The sequence below is a fragment of the Doryrhamphus excisus genome, chromosome 12, assembly GCF_030265055.1.
Source record: "Doryrhamphus excisus isolate RoL2022-K1 chromosome 12, RoL_Dexc_1.0, whole genome shotgun sequence".
NCBI classification, from domain to species: Eukaryota; Metazoa; Chordata; class Actinopteri; order Syngnathiformes; family Syngnathidae; genus Doryrhamphus; species Doryrhamphus excisus.
This window is the reverse complement of record NC_080477.1, coordinates 48,374-67,049: the sequence shown is the minus strand read 5'-3', so window position 1 is coordinate 67,049 and position 18,676 is coordinate 48,374. Positions and strand designations below refer to the sequence as shown.

The 18,676-nt window shown below is 45.0% G+C and overlaps 4 protein-coding genes across 5 annotated transcripts; 1 reads left to right on the top strand and 3 right to left on the bottom strand.

Annotated features, from left to right (window-relative positions):
- Positions 1-595: 595 nt before the first annotated feature.
- LOC131139186 (zinc finger protein OZF-like) lies at positions 596-2,959 on the bottom strand. The gene is made up of 2 exons (XM_058088527.1): positions 2,296-2,959; positions 596-2,188 (listed from the first exon to the last, which is right to left on the bottom strand). The coding sequence occupies exons 1-2, from the start codon at positions 2,486-2,488 to the stop codon at positions 1,287-1,289; spliced, it is 1,095 nt and encodes a 364-aa protein (XP_057944510.1). The 5' UTR covers positions 2,489-2,959; the 3' UTR covers positions 596-1,286.
- Positions 2,960-5,523: 2,564 nt separating this feature from the next.
- On the bottom strand, positions 5,524-7,464 carry LOC131139195 (zinc finger protein 454-like). Its single transcript, XM_058088538.1, has 2 exons — positions 7,232-7,464; positions 5,524-6,415 (listed from the first exon to the last, which is right to left on the bottom strand). Exons 1-2 carry the CDS (start codon positions 7,248-7,250, stop codon positions 5,829-5,831), a joined length of 606 nt encoding a protein of 201 aa, XP_057944521.1. The 5' UTR covers positions 7,251-7,464; the 3' UTR covers positions 5,524-5,828.
- Positions 7,465-8,115: 651 nt separating this feature from the next.
- LOC131139192 (gastrula zinc finger protein XlCGF7.1-like) lies at positions 8,116-15,977 on the top strand. Of its 2 annotated transcripts, XR_009132203.1 has the most exons (3): positions 8,116-8,469; positions 10,114-10,799; positions 13,365-13,497. XR_009132203.1 is itself a non-coding variant. In XM_058088536.1 (2 exons), exons 1-2 carry the CDS (start codon positions 12,440-12,442, stop codon positions 14,222-14,224), a joined length of 945 nt encoding a protein of 314 aa, XP_057944519.1. In that variant the 5' UTR covers positions 12,167-12,439; the 3' UTR covers positions 14,225-15,977. The 2 variants fall into 2 exon arrangements, 1 of the variants encoding a protein (XP_057944519.1); XM_058088536.1 differs by lacking the exons at positions 8,116-8,469; positions 10,114-10,799 and adding an exon at positions 12,167-12,524 and having other exon boundaries at positions 13,365-15,977.
- Positions 15,941-18,407, bottom strand: LOC131139189 (gastrula zinc finger protein XlCGF8.2DB-like). The gene is made up of 2 exons (XM_058088531.1): positions 18,119-18,407; positions 15,941-17,902 (listed from the first exon to the last, which is right to left on the bottom strand). The coding sequence occupies exons 1-2, from the start codon at positions 18,294-18,296 to the stop codon at positions 17,082-17,084; spliced, it is 999 nt and encodes a 332-aa protein (XP_057944514.1). The 5' UTR covers positions 18,297-18,407; the 3' UTR covers positions 15,941-17,081.
- Positions 18,408-18,676: the final 269 nt, after the last annotated feature.

Here is an 18,676-nt window from a genome sequence, read left to right as displayed (position 1 = left end):
TGGGATTTCTTTACTGTCTAAATACAAACACTTCTCAGTAGCAAACCGATCGACTCTACATTGGATTGGTTTCAGCAGCTTTCGTACACTTTGACATTTCTTTGAAAACTACAAATATATCGTAGTGCTCGGTTGCTGGTACGCTATTCACCCGGAACTATTGATGCGGGAGTAGTTGCCACCCGGAGATGTGAGCGTGAGGGAAAGGGGCTCTGTTGTTGTTGCTGCGTCTCACGGAGTGACGAGTGTGCGTTGATGTTCTGAATAAAGTTCGACACCCCGCCTCAGACTTCTTCTTCGGCACTTCAACATTTTATTTGAACGATTTTACAAAATATATCAAAGTGATGTCCAAACCTTTTCACGGAGGGCCACATCGGTATTTGTAAAGATGTTAAAAGTGTCATATACTGGAGGTGAAAGGGCGTATGATTAGTATGAACTTCGTTCAGTGCTCCCCCCCCCCTCATTTTTGCTGTTGTCTTTAAAATATTCCATATATTTCGGCATTCCTTTAAAATATTTACATAAGTTTTCTGTCTGTAACAACATAATCTTATCCCCGAATTATACCCCCCCCGCCCCCTCCCCAAAATTCCCAACTGTATTTTCTATCTAATTAGGACCTATTTTTAAAGTGTGTCTTCATGGCTTACCCAAACACCCTGGCTGTCATTTCGGGGTGCTGATTCACAACTTTTATTTGGGGTCACATCTCCACGTGTTTCCAAACAGGATTATTGGACATACATTTCAATAAACCAAGACTGTAGTGGCTATTTGTCCTTCACTAAATTAATAAACGTAACTTACGCTATAATCAAAAGGCCACTGATGCACCATGGGTTTTGTTTTACGCAGGCAAAAGAGTCATTGTCCAAACAATCTTGTTCCGTTTCTTCTTCTTTCCTTTTATTACCGAGCAAGCAAACAAACAAACAAAAAAGGAACAAAGGCCTTTTCCTGTTGCCTCTCTTGCGCTGGTACAAAAACCATAGGCCCACCCCGGTGCATGCTGGTCCTATGAGCACTGCCTACCTAAATATATTGCAAGTGCCCAGGGTGTTATCCAATGAAATAAACCCAGAAATTAACGACTAATTAACCCCAACAAAATATGATAGATAAACAAAATAAATAACAAGAAAATATTATCAAGTAATCCAAACAAAACAACAACAACAAAAAATAAATCAACAGATATCAGAAACCTAGGAACACACTAATAAATAGCTCCTACAAAGACATTAAATCCAAGAGCAAGCGTCTGAAGCATTTGTACAATCTTAGCAAGGGAAAAGTGTTTGACTGCTGCTGCTCTCGCCAGCGCACTTGTGTTTGTTAAGCTGGTGCTTATAAGAAAATCTTTTATCACACACGTGGCAACTGAATGGTTTCTCACCAGTGTGCGTTCTTGTGTGGACTTTCAAAGTGCCTTTGATGGAGAACCTTTTCCCACAAACTGAGCAGGAAAAAGGTTTTTCTCCCGTGTGTGTCCGTGTGTGTCCTATCAAATGCCCCCGTTGGGAGAACCTCTCGCCACAAAAGGAACATAGAAAAGGCTTCTCACCGGTGTGTGTCCTCATGTGTTGGATCAGCGCTGGACGAACACTGAAACGTGTGTCGCACACCGAACACGAGAAAGGTTTCTCTCCTGTGTGCGTTCGTGTGTGTCGGATCAAATTGCCTTTAAGTGAGAATCTTTCCCCGCAAACTGAGCATGTAAATGGTTTTTCACCGGTGTGTGTTCTCATGTGCGAAATCAAATGTGCCTGTCGTATAAATGCCTTACCACAAACCGAGCAGCTGAATGTTTTTTCTCCCGTGTGGATCATCATGTGTGTCTTCAAAGTTTTGTCGCATTTAAAGTGTGTGTTGTCAGCTTTGGAGTCTTCATCATCGGTTTCAGGAGAGTGGGACGTTGTGTCGTCACTATTCGATAGCGGTGCCAAGAGGCTGCCTCCGTCTGAGCTTCTCTTCTCCTCACTTCCATCACTCCGAGACCACTGAGCTTCATCTTCAGCATCATCTTCACTCTTGACAATCACACAAGTCACTGGAAACTTGCTGGCATCGACTTCCCCCTGAAGCCACACTTCCTCTTTAATGTGGGGGGGCTGTGGTTCCTCCTGCACCACCCTGGAGCTCCACTCCTGCTGCTCAGGGGGAAGAGCTCCTTCATTGACGTCTGTAGGACATCACAACAAAACAAGCATGCTTTGGAAAAGTCTATTGTAGCTCAAATCATTCAAAGTGTAACTTTATTAAACGTTTAACAGTAAAAAGTGAACAAACCTGCTCTGCGCGACCCAATCTGAGGCTTGAAAACAGCGTCCAGCAGTTGACGTTGTCGCTCGTTCTCCTCTTTCGTCCGACAAAGTTCCTCCTCGTACTCTGCTATTGTTCCTTCCAACACAACAAATATTTCCTCGACGGCAGCGGTGAGTCGCTCGTTTACCAACGCTCTCAGTATTTGGACTTTACACATTTTCACACAATCGCAACACTTAGCATGTGTCGCTAACTTCCGCGACTCCTTTTTAGCAGCTAGCAAGCTAAGCTAGCACGAGAAGCTTTAAAGTCCAACCGAGAAGAGATTGTAATAAACGATGACGTTTAGTCAATTATTAACGAACAACACAGCAATGTGTACTGAACGAGAGGCGTACTACACGACAACAACCGCCAAGCTAGGCATTTAACATCTACGGCGTCTCCTTGTTCATTCCCCGTTGCTATCCCACCGCCTCGTTTTCTTCTTCGTTTATTTTCGGAATCCGTGCCGTTTGCTGCCCCCTTCGGTGACTCAGTGTGGTTGCCTCATTGTTCTCTATGGTTTCGTATCCTTCGATAAAGACAAAACTTACTGTTATTATTAGTAACAACATTACAGCTTCTACTCTTTACATTTTGCTCTAGTTCTATGGTTTAATTTTGTTTTTGCAATGTGCCACAGGCTAATAAAAACAAGCTTCACGTTTTGGACACTCCCAATGCAAATCCACTGCATTACAATTTCATTTATGTACTGTAAATTGTGATGTTGCAACATTTTACGTAGACTCTACAGGTTTCTTGTTTTTATGTCAATTAAAATCTAGGCAGTGCAATTAGTTTCACTGCTGCTCTCACCGGCACACACGTGTTTGTTAAGTTGGAATCTTTCATCACACACATTGCAAGTGAATGGTCTCTCACGCGTGTGAGTCCTTGCGTGTTTCAGCAAGTGTCCTTTCTGAGAGAATGTCTGGCCACAAACTGAGCAGCAAAAAGGTTTTTCTCCAGTGTGCGTCCTTGTGTGTGCTATTAAATGTGCCTTTTGAGAGAAACTTTGGCTGCAGACGGAGCAAGTGAAATGTTTCTCACCAGTGTGTGTTTTCATGTGCCTCCCCAGCGCTGTACCATCACTGAATGGCATGTTGCACAGCGAGCAGGGAAAGGGTCTTTCCCCTGTGTGTGTTCTCATGTGTGTTCTCATGTTTGTCTTTCTCGAGAAAGCTTTACCGCAAACCGGGCAAGAGAAAAGTTTCTCGCTGTTGTGAGTTATCATGTGCTGGATCAGCGTTGAACTGACGCTGAAACTCATGCTGCAGACCGAACAGGAGAAAGGTTTCTGTCACGGGCGCGCTTGGCGGTGTTGCGTTGCGACCCCAGGATGCAGAGAGCAGGACCAAAAGTGCAAATAAAAGGTTTAATGCAGAAATGGCAGCAGCAGGAAAACAACAGCCAGTACCAACCAACGACAATTCGAAATGAAACCACAACAGAAAGAGCACGCACCTGAACTAAATAGGGATAATGAAATTAGAAGCAGGTGTGTGAAAAGAGCAGGGGTAAGGAAAACGGAAGAGAACAACAAAGGAAGTGGTTACCAAAATAAGAGCATGGAAACTGGAACAGAGGCAAAAAGGAAACTAAGAGAGCTGTCACGAGGGGGTGACGCCCACATCGTGACAGTACCCCCCCCTCAAGGACGGATCCCAGACGTCCAAAAAGTCCACAGACCAAGAGGGATGGGAGGCGGGGGGACCGGAGGTGGGTCGCTGGCCAGACCTCTCCGGAGGTCGGCCAGGGTGGCAGGGCCACGCAGGAGGGCGGCCTGAAGGGTGAGCAGCCCGCAGGGAACTGGGCTCCTCTGGGGGACGCCCATGACGGCAGGCCCAGCAGAAGCCATGGATAGACTCCTCTGGGGGGCGGCCAGGGCGGTGGGCCTGGCCGGGGAGGCCGTCCCGCCGTGGAAGAGGTGGCGCCGGAGGAGGCGGCGGCGGCGGCGTGGCGTCCCGCCGTGGAAGAGGTGGCGCCGGAGGAGGCGGCGGCGGCGGCGTGGCGTCCCGCCGTGGAAGAGGTGGCGCCGGAGGAGGCGGCGGCGGCGGCGTGGCGTCCCGCCGTGGAAGAGGTGGCGCCGGAGGAGGCGGCGGCGGCGGCGTGGCGTCCCGCCGTGGAAGAGGTGGCGCCGGCGGCGTGGCGTCCCGCCGTGGAAGAGGTGGCGCCGGAGGAGGCGGCGGCGGCGTGGCGTCCCGCCGTGGAAGAGGTGGCGCCGGAGGAGGCGGCGGCGTGGCGTCCCGCCGTGGAAGAGGTGGCGCCGGAGGAGGCGGCGGCGTGGCGTCCCGCCGTGGAAGAGGTGGCGCCGGAACACAAGGAACGGACCCTCGGTCTTCGCTGGACTGTGGAGCAGAGGGACCGCAAAGTGAGTCTTTGACGAGTGGTAACATACCGGACAGCACATCCCGGTTAGCTGCTAGAACCAGTCGTGCTGGAGGTCCACTGGGCTGTTCCTCCTCGGGCGACCCGCAGAGGGCATCATCCCCACACTCCACGGACGGGGTGTGATGTGCGTCCTCCGACGCACTGCTGGTCCTACTAGCCCCCCCTTCCGAAGGCGGATTCCAGACGCCGTATGCTGCTGGATGTGGAACCAGGGACGGGAGGAGGGGGACCTGGAGGAGGGTCTTGAGTTCAGCCCGCTCTGCTGCCCGGACCAGGTCTAGGAGGGGCCTCAGGCGGGGTTTGGGCACAGGAGGAATCCGGGCCGTCACGCTGCTTGGCACGGGAGCCGGGGTTTGGGAACCCTTGGGGCTGCGCGGTTTGGGCACAGGAGGAATCTGGGCCATCACGCAGCTTGGCACGGGAGCCGGGGTTTGGGAACCCTTGAGGCTGCGTGGCTTGGGCACAGGAGGAACCTGGGCCGTCACGCAGCTTGGCACGGTAGCCGGGGTTTGGGAACCCTTGAGGCTGCGCGGCTTTGGCACAGGAGGGGAACGTGCGCCGTGGTCCTCTTCGTGTTGCATGGGAAGCAACGGGGATTCCGAAGAGGTGGGCCAGCACTCAGTGACTGCGTGAGCTGTGGGTTGTGTCCTGGCTTGATGTGACAAGACGGAAGAGAGCGGTTTCACCTTTTGACGCCGTGGAGCCCTGGCTGGAGGCGGCCGAGACGTACGTCGGTGTCGCGGCCAGGCCGGTGTGTCGTCTACGGGGCCCGGATGAACCCACGCCATGGGAACGAGCGTGCCATCCGGCCCCCACACCATGTCCTCCAGTTCCTCCGGAGTGAACTTAGTGCACTCCTCTTCCATCGCCTTCAGGATCTGCCAGGTCCAAAAGTCGCTCTCCGCGAGGTCGTCGTTTGGTGGTTTCATTCTGTCACGGGCGCGCTTGGCGGTGTTGCGTTGCGACCCCAGGATGCAGAGAGCAGGACCAAAAGTGCAAATAAAAGGTTTAATGCAGAAATGGCAGCAGCAGGAAAACAACAGCCAGTACCAACCAACGACAATTCGAAATGAAACCACAACAGAAAGAGCACGCACCTGAACTAAATAGGGATAATGAAATTAGAAGCAGGTGTGTGAAAAGAGCAGGGGTAAGGAAAACGGAAGAGAACAACAAAGGAAGTGGTTACCAAAATAAGAGCATGGAAACTGGAACAGAGGCAAAAAGGAAACTAAGAGAGCTGTCACGAGGGGGTGACGCCCACATCGTGACAGTTTCTCTCCCGTGTGTGTTCTTGAGTGTGTGATCAGCGTTGAACGATCCCGAAAATGAGTGTTGCACTGAGAGCATTTAAAGTGCTTGTTGTCAGTGTGACATGTGATATCGGCTTTAGAACCCTCCTCATCACTGTCGCGGGAGTGTGACGCCGTGTCGTCGCTATCTGAGAATAGAAGTATGAGGCTGTCCGCTTCTGATCTTTTTGTCTCCTCACTTGGACTGTCATGAAGCTGCAACCACTGAGCTCCCTCTTCATCGTCTTCACTCTTCACAATCACACGAATCGCTGAGAACTTGCTGATGTCGGCCTCCTCCTGAGTCCAGACCTGATCCTTCTCTTCCTCTTTAATGTTGGCAGGCTGTGGCCTCCCCTGCTCCACACTGGAGATCCACTCCTGCTGATCAGGGGGGAGGGCTTCTCCACTGATATCTGCAGGACACAAGAACACAAAGACACATCCTCTGAATTGTACGTGTGTCCTTTGGAAAGCTAAGCTAAGATAAATGTTGTTCATAAAGCATATTAAAAGCTGCTGCGATTGTGTGCTTTCTTGCTCTGTGTCTTCTTGCCTTTGCTGCAACGTGACATGAAGCGATGAGAGGGGTCATATGCGGCCCCCCAACTTTTTTTTTTATTGGCTACCGGCACATTAAGAAAATGCTTTACTCAAAATATTAAGAGAAAAAAGTTCAAGAATAAGATCATAATGAAAAAAAAAGTAATTTTAGTTGCATAAAGTTGAAATATTAAAGTAAGATGGAATTTTTGAAAAAAATACAATGTTATAATGTGAAGAGAATAAAGTCCAAATTGTATGAGATCTAAGCCATAATTATGAGAAGAAAATTAAAAAAAAATTGACAATGTAAACAAATATAAATTATTCAAACATGAGAAGATGATTTAAGAAGAAAGTGTAGAATATATAGTTGGACAATTTCAACAAAAACAGCAAGATCATACTAATAATATTTTTTACCTATATCAAAAGGCTGCCATATCTATATGTGTTGCTTTACAAAATATTTATGTGGCCCTTGCATCCTTTCATTTTCCACTTCGTGACCCTCGGTGGAAAACGTTAGGACACCCCGACCCGACTACAAGACTAGAGTTTCATTGATAATACTCAGCGCTACCTGCTAGCCCTGGACCATCCCTTCAAGTCAAGGGGGCGTCTTTCGGTGTATTTTTGTCTCACATGTAATTTCAATGTCAATATCAAACACTTTACGAAGTACAAACCTGCTCTCCGTGCCTCCATTTGAGGCTTGAAAACAGCGTCCAGTGTTTGACTTTGTCGCTCTTTCTCCTCTTCTGTTAGCGGCTGACAAGCTAAGCTAGCTTGCAAAGCTACAAAAATGGGCCAGCCCAGATATGGTTAGGGTGGAAATGGTTATATAACTGGTTACGTCTCCTCTGTTGTAATGGCATGAATGTACACTAGTGTACGAAGAGCAAATGCAGCAATGAGAGCAGCTGATTCCAAACAAGGCTGGTGTTTTTCTTCTTCTTCTTCTTCTTCTTGGATCAGTCCGGGTTCAAGTTACCGTGGAGTGCATTGCTGCCCTCTTCAGTTCACCAAAAAAGATCAGTTAAAGATGACTTTTAAGAATTTTATTGAATAATGTTATTGGAAAATTGAAGAAAAAAATCCACGGAGTGGCCAGCACAAAGTGAGCCTTCACAGATAGACCAGCTTGGGCCAGAGTCGGGTTTTGACCTAGAAAATGGGCCTAAAGCAGGGGTCAACAACTTGGGTTATTATTAGTGAGCTGCTACTTACGCAGTAAAAAAACTTTTGTGCCATCTAGTGGTCAAATCAGGTGTTACTTCTAGGTCACGTTACAATACAAAAGCAGAAATATAAAAGTATAAAACCATAAGTGCAAAAATAGTCAACCTATACCCCAGAGAGGAGACGAGAGGATAATCCCTCTTGTGAAACATCGTTGTAGCAATACATCGGGTGCAAAATACCTTGGTGTTAATCTGTATGAGGAATCTGGATATAGATATATATATATATATACTCCGGTACAGTAGGTGGCGGTATGCACCCAAAACTTGCCCCCGCCATAAACAGGATTTCCGTTATGTTCCACGTAGAAAGTTCGATACAGCTCAAACGGAAAAAGAAGAAAAAAAGCTCAAACGGAAGACATTTTGCCTCGTTTGTTCTCTTCCCGCTACATTTTCACCCAAGGGTTCATTGTGGTGAACTCCGAATCATCTCTAGCTCTCTTAGTGTAGTACACTAAGTGTACGTTGTTGCGATTGTGCAAAAATGTGCAAAGTCCAAATGCTAAGAGCGTTGGTGAATCAGCGACTTAATGCGGCCGTCGAGGAAATATTTGTTGTGTTAGAAAGAACAATAGCAGAGTACGAGGAGGAACTTTCTCGAACAAAAGAGGAAAACGAGCGACAACGTGAACAACTGGACGCTATTTTCAGGAAGCCTCGGGTTGTTTTACGTAGAGCAGGTTTGTTTCATTCTTTTACTTTACTGTTTTCAGTGGGTCGGTGTTTAATTTCACACTGTTGTCTAAATAAGCATTGATTTGTCGAAGCAGTGGCGGTTCTGACTTGTATGACTCCCTGCCCCCCTTCTCAGGGGAGACCCAGGACACTTTGGAGAGACTCTGTCCCTCAGCGGGGACTGTGATGTCTTTCACGTTCTGCAACTTAACAGGTTTAATATAGGTATAGGTTTAGGTTTTATAGGTCAGAAAAGTGGGAAAAGCATCAAAGGTCCCCTTTAAGTCCAAACGATTGGTGTTGTTCACCAGCTCCTCCTGCTAGCTGCAACTTTCCGCTTTTGTATCCATCTATCAGTCCCATTATAATGTGTTAGAGCAGAGGTAGGGAACCTATGGCTCGGGAGCCAGGTAGGGCTCTTTTGATGACTGTGTCTGGCTCTCAAGCATTTACCACAATAAAAATGTATGTTTGCTAACATTTTAAAGTAAACATCACAGAAATCACTGTTAAAAATATTAAAAATCAACAACTTTCTTATGCATTTTAATCCGTCCATCTATATTCTACTGCAATACGGCCAACCATATCTATCTTTCATGATATTTTCCAGGTCAAACACCAAAACTGGATTATTACTGGGTAATGCGGTAGTCTACCTCGGTCATTAAGATGTAAATGTAAACTTTCCTCCTTTAGTCAAATAGTCACCTAGCTAAAGCTGCAGAACCAAGCCTTCTGGCAAAGATGGCCAAAAGAATGAAATATACGGAGTACGGTGCAAAACCATGCAGCAGCAGAAGTTGCATTAATGGCAGCAAGTATTTGATTTATTATTAGACACTGCGCTGCTCACGAAAGTGTGCTGGCCACACCCCATTGGCGTGGGGTAGTGTGCCTGGTCTACGTAATTAGAGCCCATTATATCTAAAACTGTTGGTCTTACATAAAAATGCACACATTTTATTGCATTCAATGTTTAAAAAAATGTATATGGCTCTCACAGATACACATTTTAAAATATCTGGTCCTCAAAAAGGTTCCCGACCCCTGTGTTAGAGGGTAGCGTTAAATCAAAACCAACCAAAAAATGTAGCACCAACACTTTCTGTCACCGTAATGACTGCATGGGAAACGCTGGCTCTAGTCCCTCCAAAGTTGATTGGTGTGTTTTACAACTGTCACATAATTTAAGTTTTTTTTTAATATTTGTTTTATTTTATACATTATTTTTTATTTTTTGCCTCGTACTTTGGTACGTGACAAAAATAATAAAATAAAATAATAATGATAAAATAATAAAATAGAATTAAATAAATAATAAAATAAAATTATTTAAAAAACCTGAAATTATATTAGAAAGGCAGAAAGTGAACAAAACAGTTAGTGATTGTAAAAGTACCAGATGGAGGGGTAGGATTTAATAAGCTTTGCTTCTTCCTACTCCTTTTGGACATGTGGAACTGGGAACTGATTATGGGATGTACTCAATTGGAATCTGATGCATGTTCAAATGAAATAAAACCATTACCATTTACATTCCAAGCGACAAAACTGCTGATTGTGTCAGATTATTCCTATTTTGAACCACAAAAACTGAGGCTTGACTTTTCTATCTCAAGCAGGTTTTTCTCTTCTTGTGTCCGCAGAAGACCCTACCCTAACCAGCAAAGAAGCTCTTCAACCTGAGCTGCAGGAGGAGCACGGCTTCAGTGGTGACGTGCAACCCCAACCCCAAGCTGAAGGAGACCGCCGTGAAGAATCAGAAGCGGAATACCTGATAGCGCCACTGTCCGATAGTGACGAAGTACTGTCAAATTCTTCTGGCAGTGAGGACTCAAAGAAGTTTAAAGCTGAAGTGACAAATGGCACTGACATGCGGCGTGTCAAATGCTCCATGTGTAACAAAACCTTCAGCAGAAAGAGTAATCTGAACAGACACCTGAAACGTCACAAGGACATGACTTGCTCCAAATGCGGGAAAGCCTTCTGTGATAAGTTACAATTGTCGAAACACATGCGAAAGCACACAGGGGACAACTCGTTTGCCTGTTCAGTCTGCGGCAAATCCTTCGACCGGAAGGATCACCTGAAAAGGCACATGGCGGTGCACGGCGGGGAGGAGGACGATCGTGCTGCGTTGCAAACACCGTGGGAAAAGCACACTGTGACCAAACTGTTTTCCTGCTCAGTCTGCAACAAAACCTTTCCCGAACGTAAAGATTTGATTGAACACACAAGGAAACACGTTTATGAAAGCGTTTAGCCGCTGTGGGATGAGAAAGCAGCTCCACACAATCGCACCAACGCGGGTTCACATCCATTTTTGAAGGAGGTAGGCACCACTCGTATGGTGAGGTGTTGAAGATGATACCCTATATACCTGGCCTGTGTAGGCCTGGGCCTAAAGGGGACCTACTATGCTCATTTTCCCACCCTTTGTATTGAGTTGCGGTCTGCTATAGAGTAGCTACACACAATAACCTGCACAGAAGACTTTTTAGAGCTTCCACAATCTGCACCCATTCCAGCTGTATTCCTTGGATTTGTGCTTCCTGCCAATCCACCCATGGCCCTCCTCCGGGCATGCCCACTCTGCTGTGATTGGTCACACGCCCAAAGTGCTTCCCAACTACGAACCATATAAGGTAGTCCGCCCCTCTGTGACTTCACGGCTTTTCAAACCGAGCGTTTTGATCCCAAACTTCTTTTAGAGCTCGCTTCCAAATGTGCAAACCTCATTATCTGAAACTTTGAACACCAGAATACAACATTCTAAAAAATGCATCATAGGTCCCCTTTAAGCATTTTTCTGACAAAAATTCTCATACCAGTTTTGGTTTCAGCTGTGAAAGCTCAGCTCACGTTTTATGATTTGAACTCGGGTTTTGTTAGTTTTCACTAATTTGCCAATTTTGTTTTATTGTGGTTATGTGCTTTTAAGTACAATGGAAGACTCGAAGTTAAAGCCATCTATTTTGGGGGAAAAGTGTTGTATTGGCTACTAATGAATGAAGCCTTTTTGGCATGCCTCCTGCATATGTTACATTAGTATTATTATTATTCTTATTACATTGTTTCTGTTGCTTTTGTTAAACATTTGTATTTAAAAATAGTTCCTTTAAGACATCCCCTCTATCGCTCCTGCTATTTGAGGACATCGTGTTAAGGAGGGTTTGTAGGTAAACAAAATAGTGCTACTTCATTTTTTAGTTGAATATGAATAGTCAGTAACAATAAGAAAGAAATGAGCAGAATGATAAAAAACAATACATGACAGCACATAAAATGAGAGGTACCATATATAAATCATCAATAACTTGAAAGAGGAAGCTTACGTTTTATTTTATTTTTTAGAATTTCTGAGATTAAAAAACTTTTTTGTATCTTAAGGGTTTCTTGTTTATTCTTACTTTAACCCATGTTTGATTGAATAGTCTGTCAATTTCAAATAATGAAAACCGAGTGTATGTGTTCAAAACATCACATAGCAAAGTGCATTATTCACTAAATTCCAAATCAAAAATGCTACTCGTAATTTTTTAAAGCGTTTTCATACTTCCCTTAAGTTATTGGCCATGAAGCAAACCAAAAATGATCGCTTCTAATTTATACACCCGGACAACGGTATGGTAATGTAGTTTGTCCTAATAGAGGTGCCGTAGTCAGTTTGTATCTACCGTTAAAGGACAAAGAAGAAGAACTCTTTGTACATCCGGTGGCCACAAGCAAAATGGCTGACGAAAGTAGTCAGTAGTGTCATTGCGTTAAAGGTGATGTTTGTTTGCTTTGTTCTTTTAAAGACTGTGCACTTGCCTTCCGCCTGTCAGCAGCATCATTATCTAAAGAGCACAAATTCGTCTCCGAGAACTCCAGTTAGCGTAGCTTGCTAGCTGCTAACAAAGAAACGCGAAGGGTGGCAACAAATCTGGGCGGAAATTAGCTGTGCGTGTAAAGTGTTGTGATTGTGTGAAAATGTGCGAGAGACCGGAAGCAGAGTACGAGGATCGGCTTTCTGGAACCAAAGAGAACGAGCATCAAGTTGTGTTGCACAGAGCAGGTTGGTTCGCTCCTTGGGGCGCATTCCAGACTCCTGGGAATTGTTAATATCGAAATATAGCATGGAAATATTTTTATTGCAAAAATGGCCAGTGGTTTTTATGGGCACAGTAGAAGGTAGAAATATAATATTAGTCAGTTCAAATTTGGACCTAGAAAACAACACGTCCTCTGTTGTGGACATGAGGACTTAAAGGGGACCTTTGATGCTTTTTCCACTTTTCTGACCCTAACCCTATAAATGTAGTTAGGATGTTGTATTCAGGTGTTAAACCATGCCAACGTTTCAGATAATGAGGTTTGCGGATTTGGAAGTGAGCCCTGAAATTAGTTTGGGACGCTTCAAAACACTCTGTTTCAGAAGACGTGGTAAAACTGCCCCTTTGTGACGTCACAGACGGGCGGACTTCCATATACGGGTCCTAGTTAGAAAGCATTTTTGGTGTGTGACCAATCACAGTGGCCCAGAGGCGGCCTGTAAGTGGAATAAATGAAAACAGACCATTTTGGCAGGAAGCACAAATCCAAGGAAATACAGCTGGAATGGGTGCAGCTTCTGGACAATCTAGAAAGTTTTCTGAGCGGGTTATTGTGTGTAGCTGCTCTATAGGAGTCCACAACTCCATACAAAGGGTTGAAAAAATGAGCATAATGGGCCCTCTTTAAAACTACTGCTTATTCATCTAAAATGATGCCAACGGTCGAGTGCACGTGTGTGTGAGCCCATCATGCAGACTAAAGTATGGTGTGAAATGTACAATTTTCGTCCCAGGAAGCACTCTATCTAGAGAATGGACGGTGTAATGTGAAACTTGACTCCTTGTCTTCTTGTGTCCTGCAGATTTCAGTGGAGAAGATCTTCCTCCCCAGCAGCAGGAGTGGAGGTCCAGGGTGGAGCAAGGGGAGCCACAGCCCGCCCACATTAAGGAGGAAGAGGAGGAGCACAGCATCAGTCTGGATGGAGAGCATCTTAAAGGGCTGGAAGGGTTCCCAGTCATTCGTGTCCCTGTGAAGAGTGAAGATGAAGAAGAAGAAGCTGATGGAGTCCATTGTGGAGGTTCGCAAGAAGCCCGCCTCTTGGCTCCGCTATCCGACAGTGACGACGCAACGTCGCATTCTCCTGACACGGATGAGGAGCACTCAAAGGCTGATAAGACGTTTCACACCGACAGCACGCTCTTCAAATGCTCCGAATGCGAGAAAACGTTTAGCTGCAAGAAATATCTGAGAGGACACATGAGGATCCACACGAGAGAAAAACGATTCAGCTGCTCATTTTGCGGCAAAAGATTCAAACTCAAGGAACATCTAACCAGTCACATGAGGAACCACATCGCAGATAAACCGTTTTCCTGCACGGTGTGCAAGACAAGTTTTAGTGTGCCTTCAGCGTTGGCGATTCACATGAGAACGCACACGGGAGAAAAACCTTACAGCTGCTCAGTTTGCGGCGAAAGATTCTCTCAGAAAGGCAATCTGAAAAGACACGCCAGGACACACTCGGGAGAGAAGCTCTTTGACTGCTCGGTCTGCGGTAGGAGATTCTCTCAGAAAGGTCATTTGATGTCACACACGCGAACTCACACGGGAGAGAAACCCTTTTCCTGTTCGGTGTGCAGCACGCGTTTTAATGTCAGGTCGGCGCTGGTGAGACACGTGAGGACGCACGCTCGCGAGAAAGGCATCAGTTGTACGGTGTGATCAAACGTTTACACTAAGCTCTGCAAAGAACCTTCCACATGCGCTAATATGTGATCAATCCTGCCTTGTCTCCCGTGTTTTTCATCTCTCAGAACTGCTACTACTACTGTGATTATTCTATTCTTTTGAAATACAGGTGATCCTCGTTTTAGGATGCTTTATTATGACGCACTTTCATTCCAGACTATTGAAGTTTCAAGAGAAAAACTGATTTCTACGTACAGTATACGTATAGGCTGCATTTGTCACATTTTAACATGGGACATTTACACAGAAAGACACGCTATAAACCTTGCAATCCCACCTACACTTGCTGTCCCCCGGCATTTTTTGTCCACCGGATTTCAACATCTGCCATGGAAGCAGAAACTGGATTAACTACGCCTCATCAAATTTACTTAAGACTTGTCAGATCAGAACATGGCCGCTTTATTTGTCCAATTCCATTTTCTGAACCTAGACTGGAGTTCATTTAACCATTTAGCCACATGATTGTTTAAGCCACAGGGTTCCTAGCATGTGGAAAAAAGTAGCAGCTTGTAGTCGGTTATTTGCGGTCGTGATGCGCGTGAGGCGAAAATAATTTGTAGTTTTGCCTCGCTACATCGTGGAAGGACTTTTATCCCTTTAAATATCCCATCTGAAGGATCTGCTTCTATGGTGGCTCTCCCTCATTTGCAACGCCCCTTCCAGTTTACAAGACAACCACATGAATAAAAGCGGGAGTTGTTCTCTTTTATTATGGTTTCATTTCATGTGTTTTATATATCCGTCGTGTGTTCCGTGTACACTTTGGCGCTCATTAAGTTCCGACCGACATTAAACTCCTCTCCAAATATGTAACTGCTGCCTATTTACACATTTTCCAATCCTGCTTAAACATGTGACATGTTTGTCGAACTATTGAGTTATAGTCGTGGTGTCAAAAGATCAGCTAGCAGTGAGTCTCTTTGTTTCTCTCTGTAAAAATAACCGTGTAAAACAGGAGAATAAATGTATCCAAAACTGAAAAAGTCTGCCTTTTATTGTAATAACATTGCAAAATCAAAATAATGTGCTTTTGCCCATAAACATTACAATTTAGCACTACTTCATTTACTGATCCATACTCTGCTATTTAGCTTCACACTGCGTTTTTCGTGCGTTTACACAAACCTGATCGGCAACAAACGAGCGTTGCAGATGGAAAATGTCTTGTCTCCAACATGGAATCTTCAGACCGAACCTTTCACCGCAGACCAGGCAGACGACAGGTTTCTCTTTTTAGGTTGACTTGGTGCTAAATGTTTTGCCACACTGGGAGCATTGTTGTTTCTCGCCGCAGTGGATCTGCGTGGGTCCAAATAACGTGGAGTAAAATCTTTGTCATCCTCCACTACTATTGTTTTGCTGACGAATGAAATGAAATGGGGATCTCACTGTAAAGTATGAGGATATGGCGCCATCTTGTGGGACATTTAAGAAACGACAACATTTACATACAATAGTTCTCAATAATTCCCACGTTTAAATTATTCTGCTCTAAATATTGCCCGATAACAGCTACCAGTGACTGTTTCCTCGATAAAAAACGACTTACCCCCGGTTGACTTCTAAAATAAATAAAAATAACGAGCCAGTCTTTTGAAATTTAGCATTACTGCCCCCTCCGTCGAGAAGGTGTAATTACACTTCTGACCTGCAGTACATTGGATCCCTGCAAATTCGCAATTCAGCTATTATTGAATTTTTTATTTACCGCCAAAATAGGCAAATTATTCCCATCTCATTCACTCAAAGTGGATATTAATTTATAAATACATGATGACATAGGTGAATGTTACAGCATACATGTACCGTATAAAATCGTTACTGGAATTACAACAGGCAAGCAGTGTAGATGATGCAGACTCGGCTTGGAGAAACACCTTCTAGTGGCAAGTACCGACACGTTTCATGGGTACATGAGTACATTTCATTCGTGTGAGGGATGTTTAGGCCGTCTTAAAGCTGGAGTGTGCATTTAGCTTCCGTCGCTAGTCTACAAATGGCACTTGAAGATCATGACAAGGTGAAGGTTGTAAGCTACTAATTCCAAGTCACTTTCATTGCAAACGCGTGTTAAAAATAGCCATTTTTCCACCGGCAGGCTGGGACATCTTGTGGTATGGTGTGGTCACCACCAGGGATGTCCTGGATACTCTTGTCTCACCATATTCCAACTATGTTAACATTACATGTAGGGATTTGGGTTGTTGGGAGTTCATCTCATTCCACTTTTTTTTTTTCTTTTATTCTCTGGCTTTTAACTCAGAGTGAGTCGTATGGTCCTGTGTCTTTTAGTTCTTTGTTTTTATTGTAATTGGTTCTATTTTTTTTATACTTTTATTGCTTTGTTTCTTGTTTTTAATATTTTAATATCTATTTTATTATTTTATTTCTTAAATTCTCTTTTAGTTTGGATTATTACTTTTTATTTTTACTCGTCTGTGCAGCACTTTGGAAACTCTGTTTATAAAATGTGCTATATAAATAAAGTGGATTGGATTGAAGTTTTCACTCATTTGTGCGGTTTCCAGCGGAAAAGTACACACCCTCACGTGTGATGACTTGCTCGTCTCACATCAATTTGAAGATTATCAAAACGACCCTTTATGCTATTTATTTACATATTAAACCAAAAGCCTGTCTGCTGCGACACAATGATTAAAACCCATTCCTGAAGAAACTTAAGTATTTAAAATATGAAATATGCGTGTTTACCATCATTTCTACTCCTGCTTATAAACAGTAACTTAACTATACAGGAATCAGACGTTATGCAAGGACTGAGCAAGCATCGCACTGAAGAGGACTAACATTAAGTCTTCGGTCGGAACTACTTCAGCCCAACACTCTCACTGGTGTGTTTTTTCATGTGTTTGCTCAAACCGGACTGGTAACAAAAGCTGGTGTTGCAGATTGAGCAGGTGAACGTTTTCTCTCCGATGTGCGTTCTGATGTGTCGGATCAAACTCCTTTTCAGCGCGAACCTTTCGCCGCAAAACGAGCAGACGCACGGTTTCTCTCCCGTGTGCCGCCTCATGTGCCGGATGAGATTTCTCTTATTGCCAAAGCGTTTGTCGCAATGAGGGCATTGCGGCTTTTCTCCGAAGTGGGTCTCCATGTGTTGAAATAACGCCGAGTTGAAACTGAAACTGGTGTTGCAGACCGAGCAGGTGAACGGTTTCTCACCGGTGTGTTTTCTCATGTGTATGGTCAAGTAGTCCTTCCGAGAGAATCGTTTACCACAAACCGAGCACATGAATGGTTTCTCTCCGGTGTGACATCTCATGTGACGTTTCAGGTTTCTCTTGTTCCCGAACATTTTGTCACACTGGGAACATTTGTGTTTGTCTTCCGCGTGGCATGTCACGCCAGCTTTGGAGTCTTCATCGTCAGTGTCGGGAGACGTCGTCTCGTCACTGTCCGACAGCGGAGCCAAGAGGCTGTCTGCTTGTGGTCCTCCACAGCGGTCTCCATCCAACTGTGACCTCGGACCTTTGTCGTCTTCATCTTCACTCTTCACAACGACACGGATCACTGGGAAGTCCTCTAGTCCTTCAAGCGGCTCGCCCTCGTCTTCCTCTTTGACGTGGGGGTGCTGTGGCTCCCCCTGCTCCACCCCGGTCCGCCACTCTTGCTGCTCTGGGGGAAGACCTGCGGGACGCAAGAAGACAAATACGCTTGAGAAAAGTCAAGTTACATATCATTGTGAATCCAAATGTGAATAATATTACAGGACCAGCGTCTTGCCAGCACTACATTGCATTAACTGTGGTATGTGTAGGGGTTACTAGACTCCCTGGTTAGGGGTGCTGTTACTGATAAGAAACAAAGCCAAAGACCGAAACAAACCGGCTCTGTGTGACTCACCTTGAGTCTTCTTGAAAGCAGCGTCCAGGAGTTGACGTTGTCGCTCGTTCTCTTCTTTTGTTCGAGAAAGTTCCTGCTCGTACTCTGCTATGGTTTTTTCCAACACTACAAATATTTCCTCGACAGCCGCGCTTAGTCGCTCGTTCACCAGCGCTCTCAGCATTTGCACTTTACACATTTTCACACAATCGCAACACTTAACTCACACCTGAGCTCTCCTTAGCGATGCGCTGCTCGTCTTCCGCGTCTCTTTGTTGGCAGCTAGCAAGCTAGCTTGTGTACTAGCGCCGTATTGCCTTTTTTGTTTCACTTCCGGCAGAGACGACACAGCAAGTACATGCCACCATTACTGCCTCCCTCGGGTCAGGGAGTGTCATTACACTCGCCGTGCTGTGTTTGCGCTGTTGAAATACTTTTTTGGTTTGAGAGTTATTCAATAACATTGTAAATCTCAGTCTAAACTCTCGTCTCCTCTCAAATTAAATCACAATTGCTGCTTTGATGTACATTTTGAATGATTAAACATTTACTGTTACTTGGCGAATATAAAAACAGGCC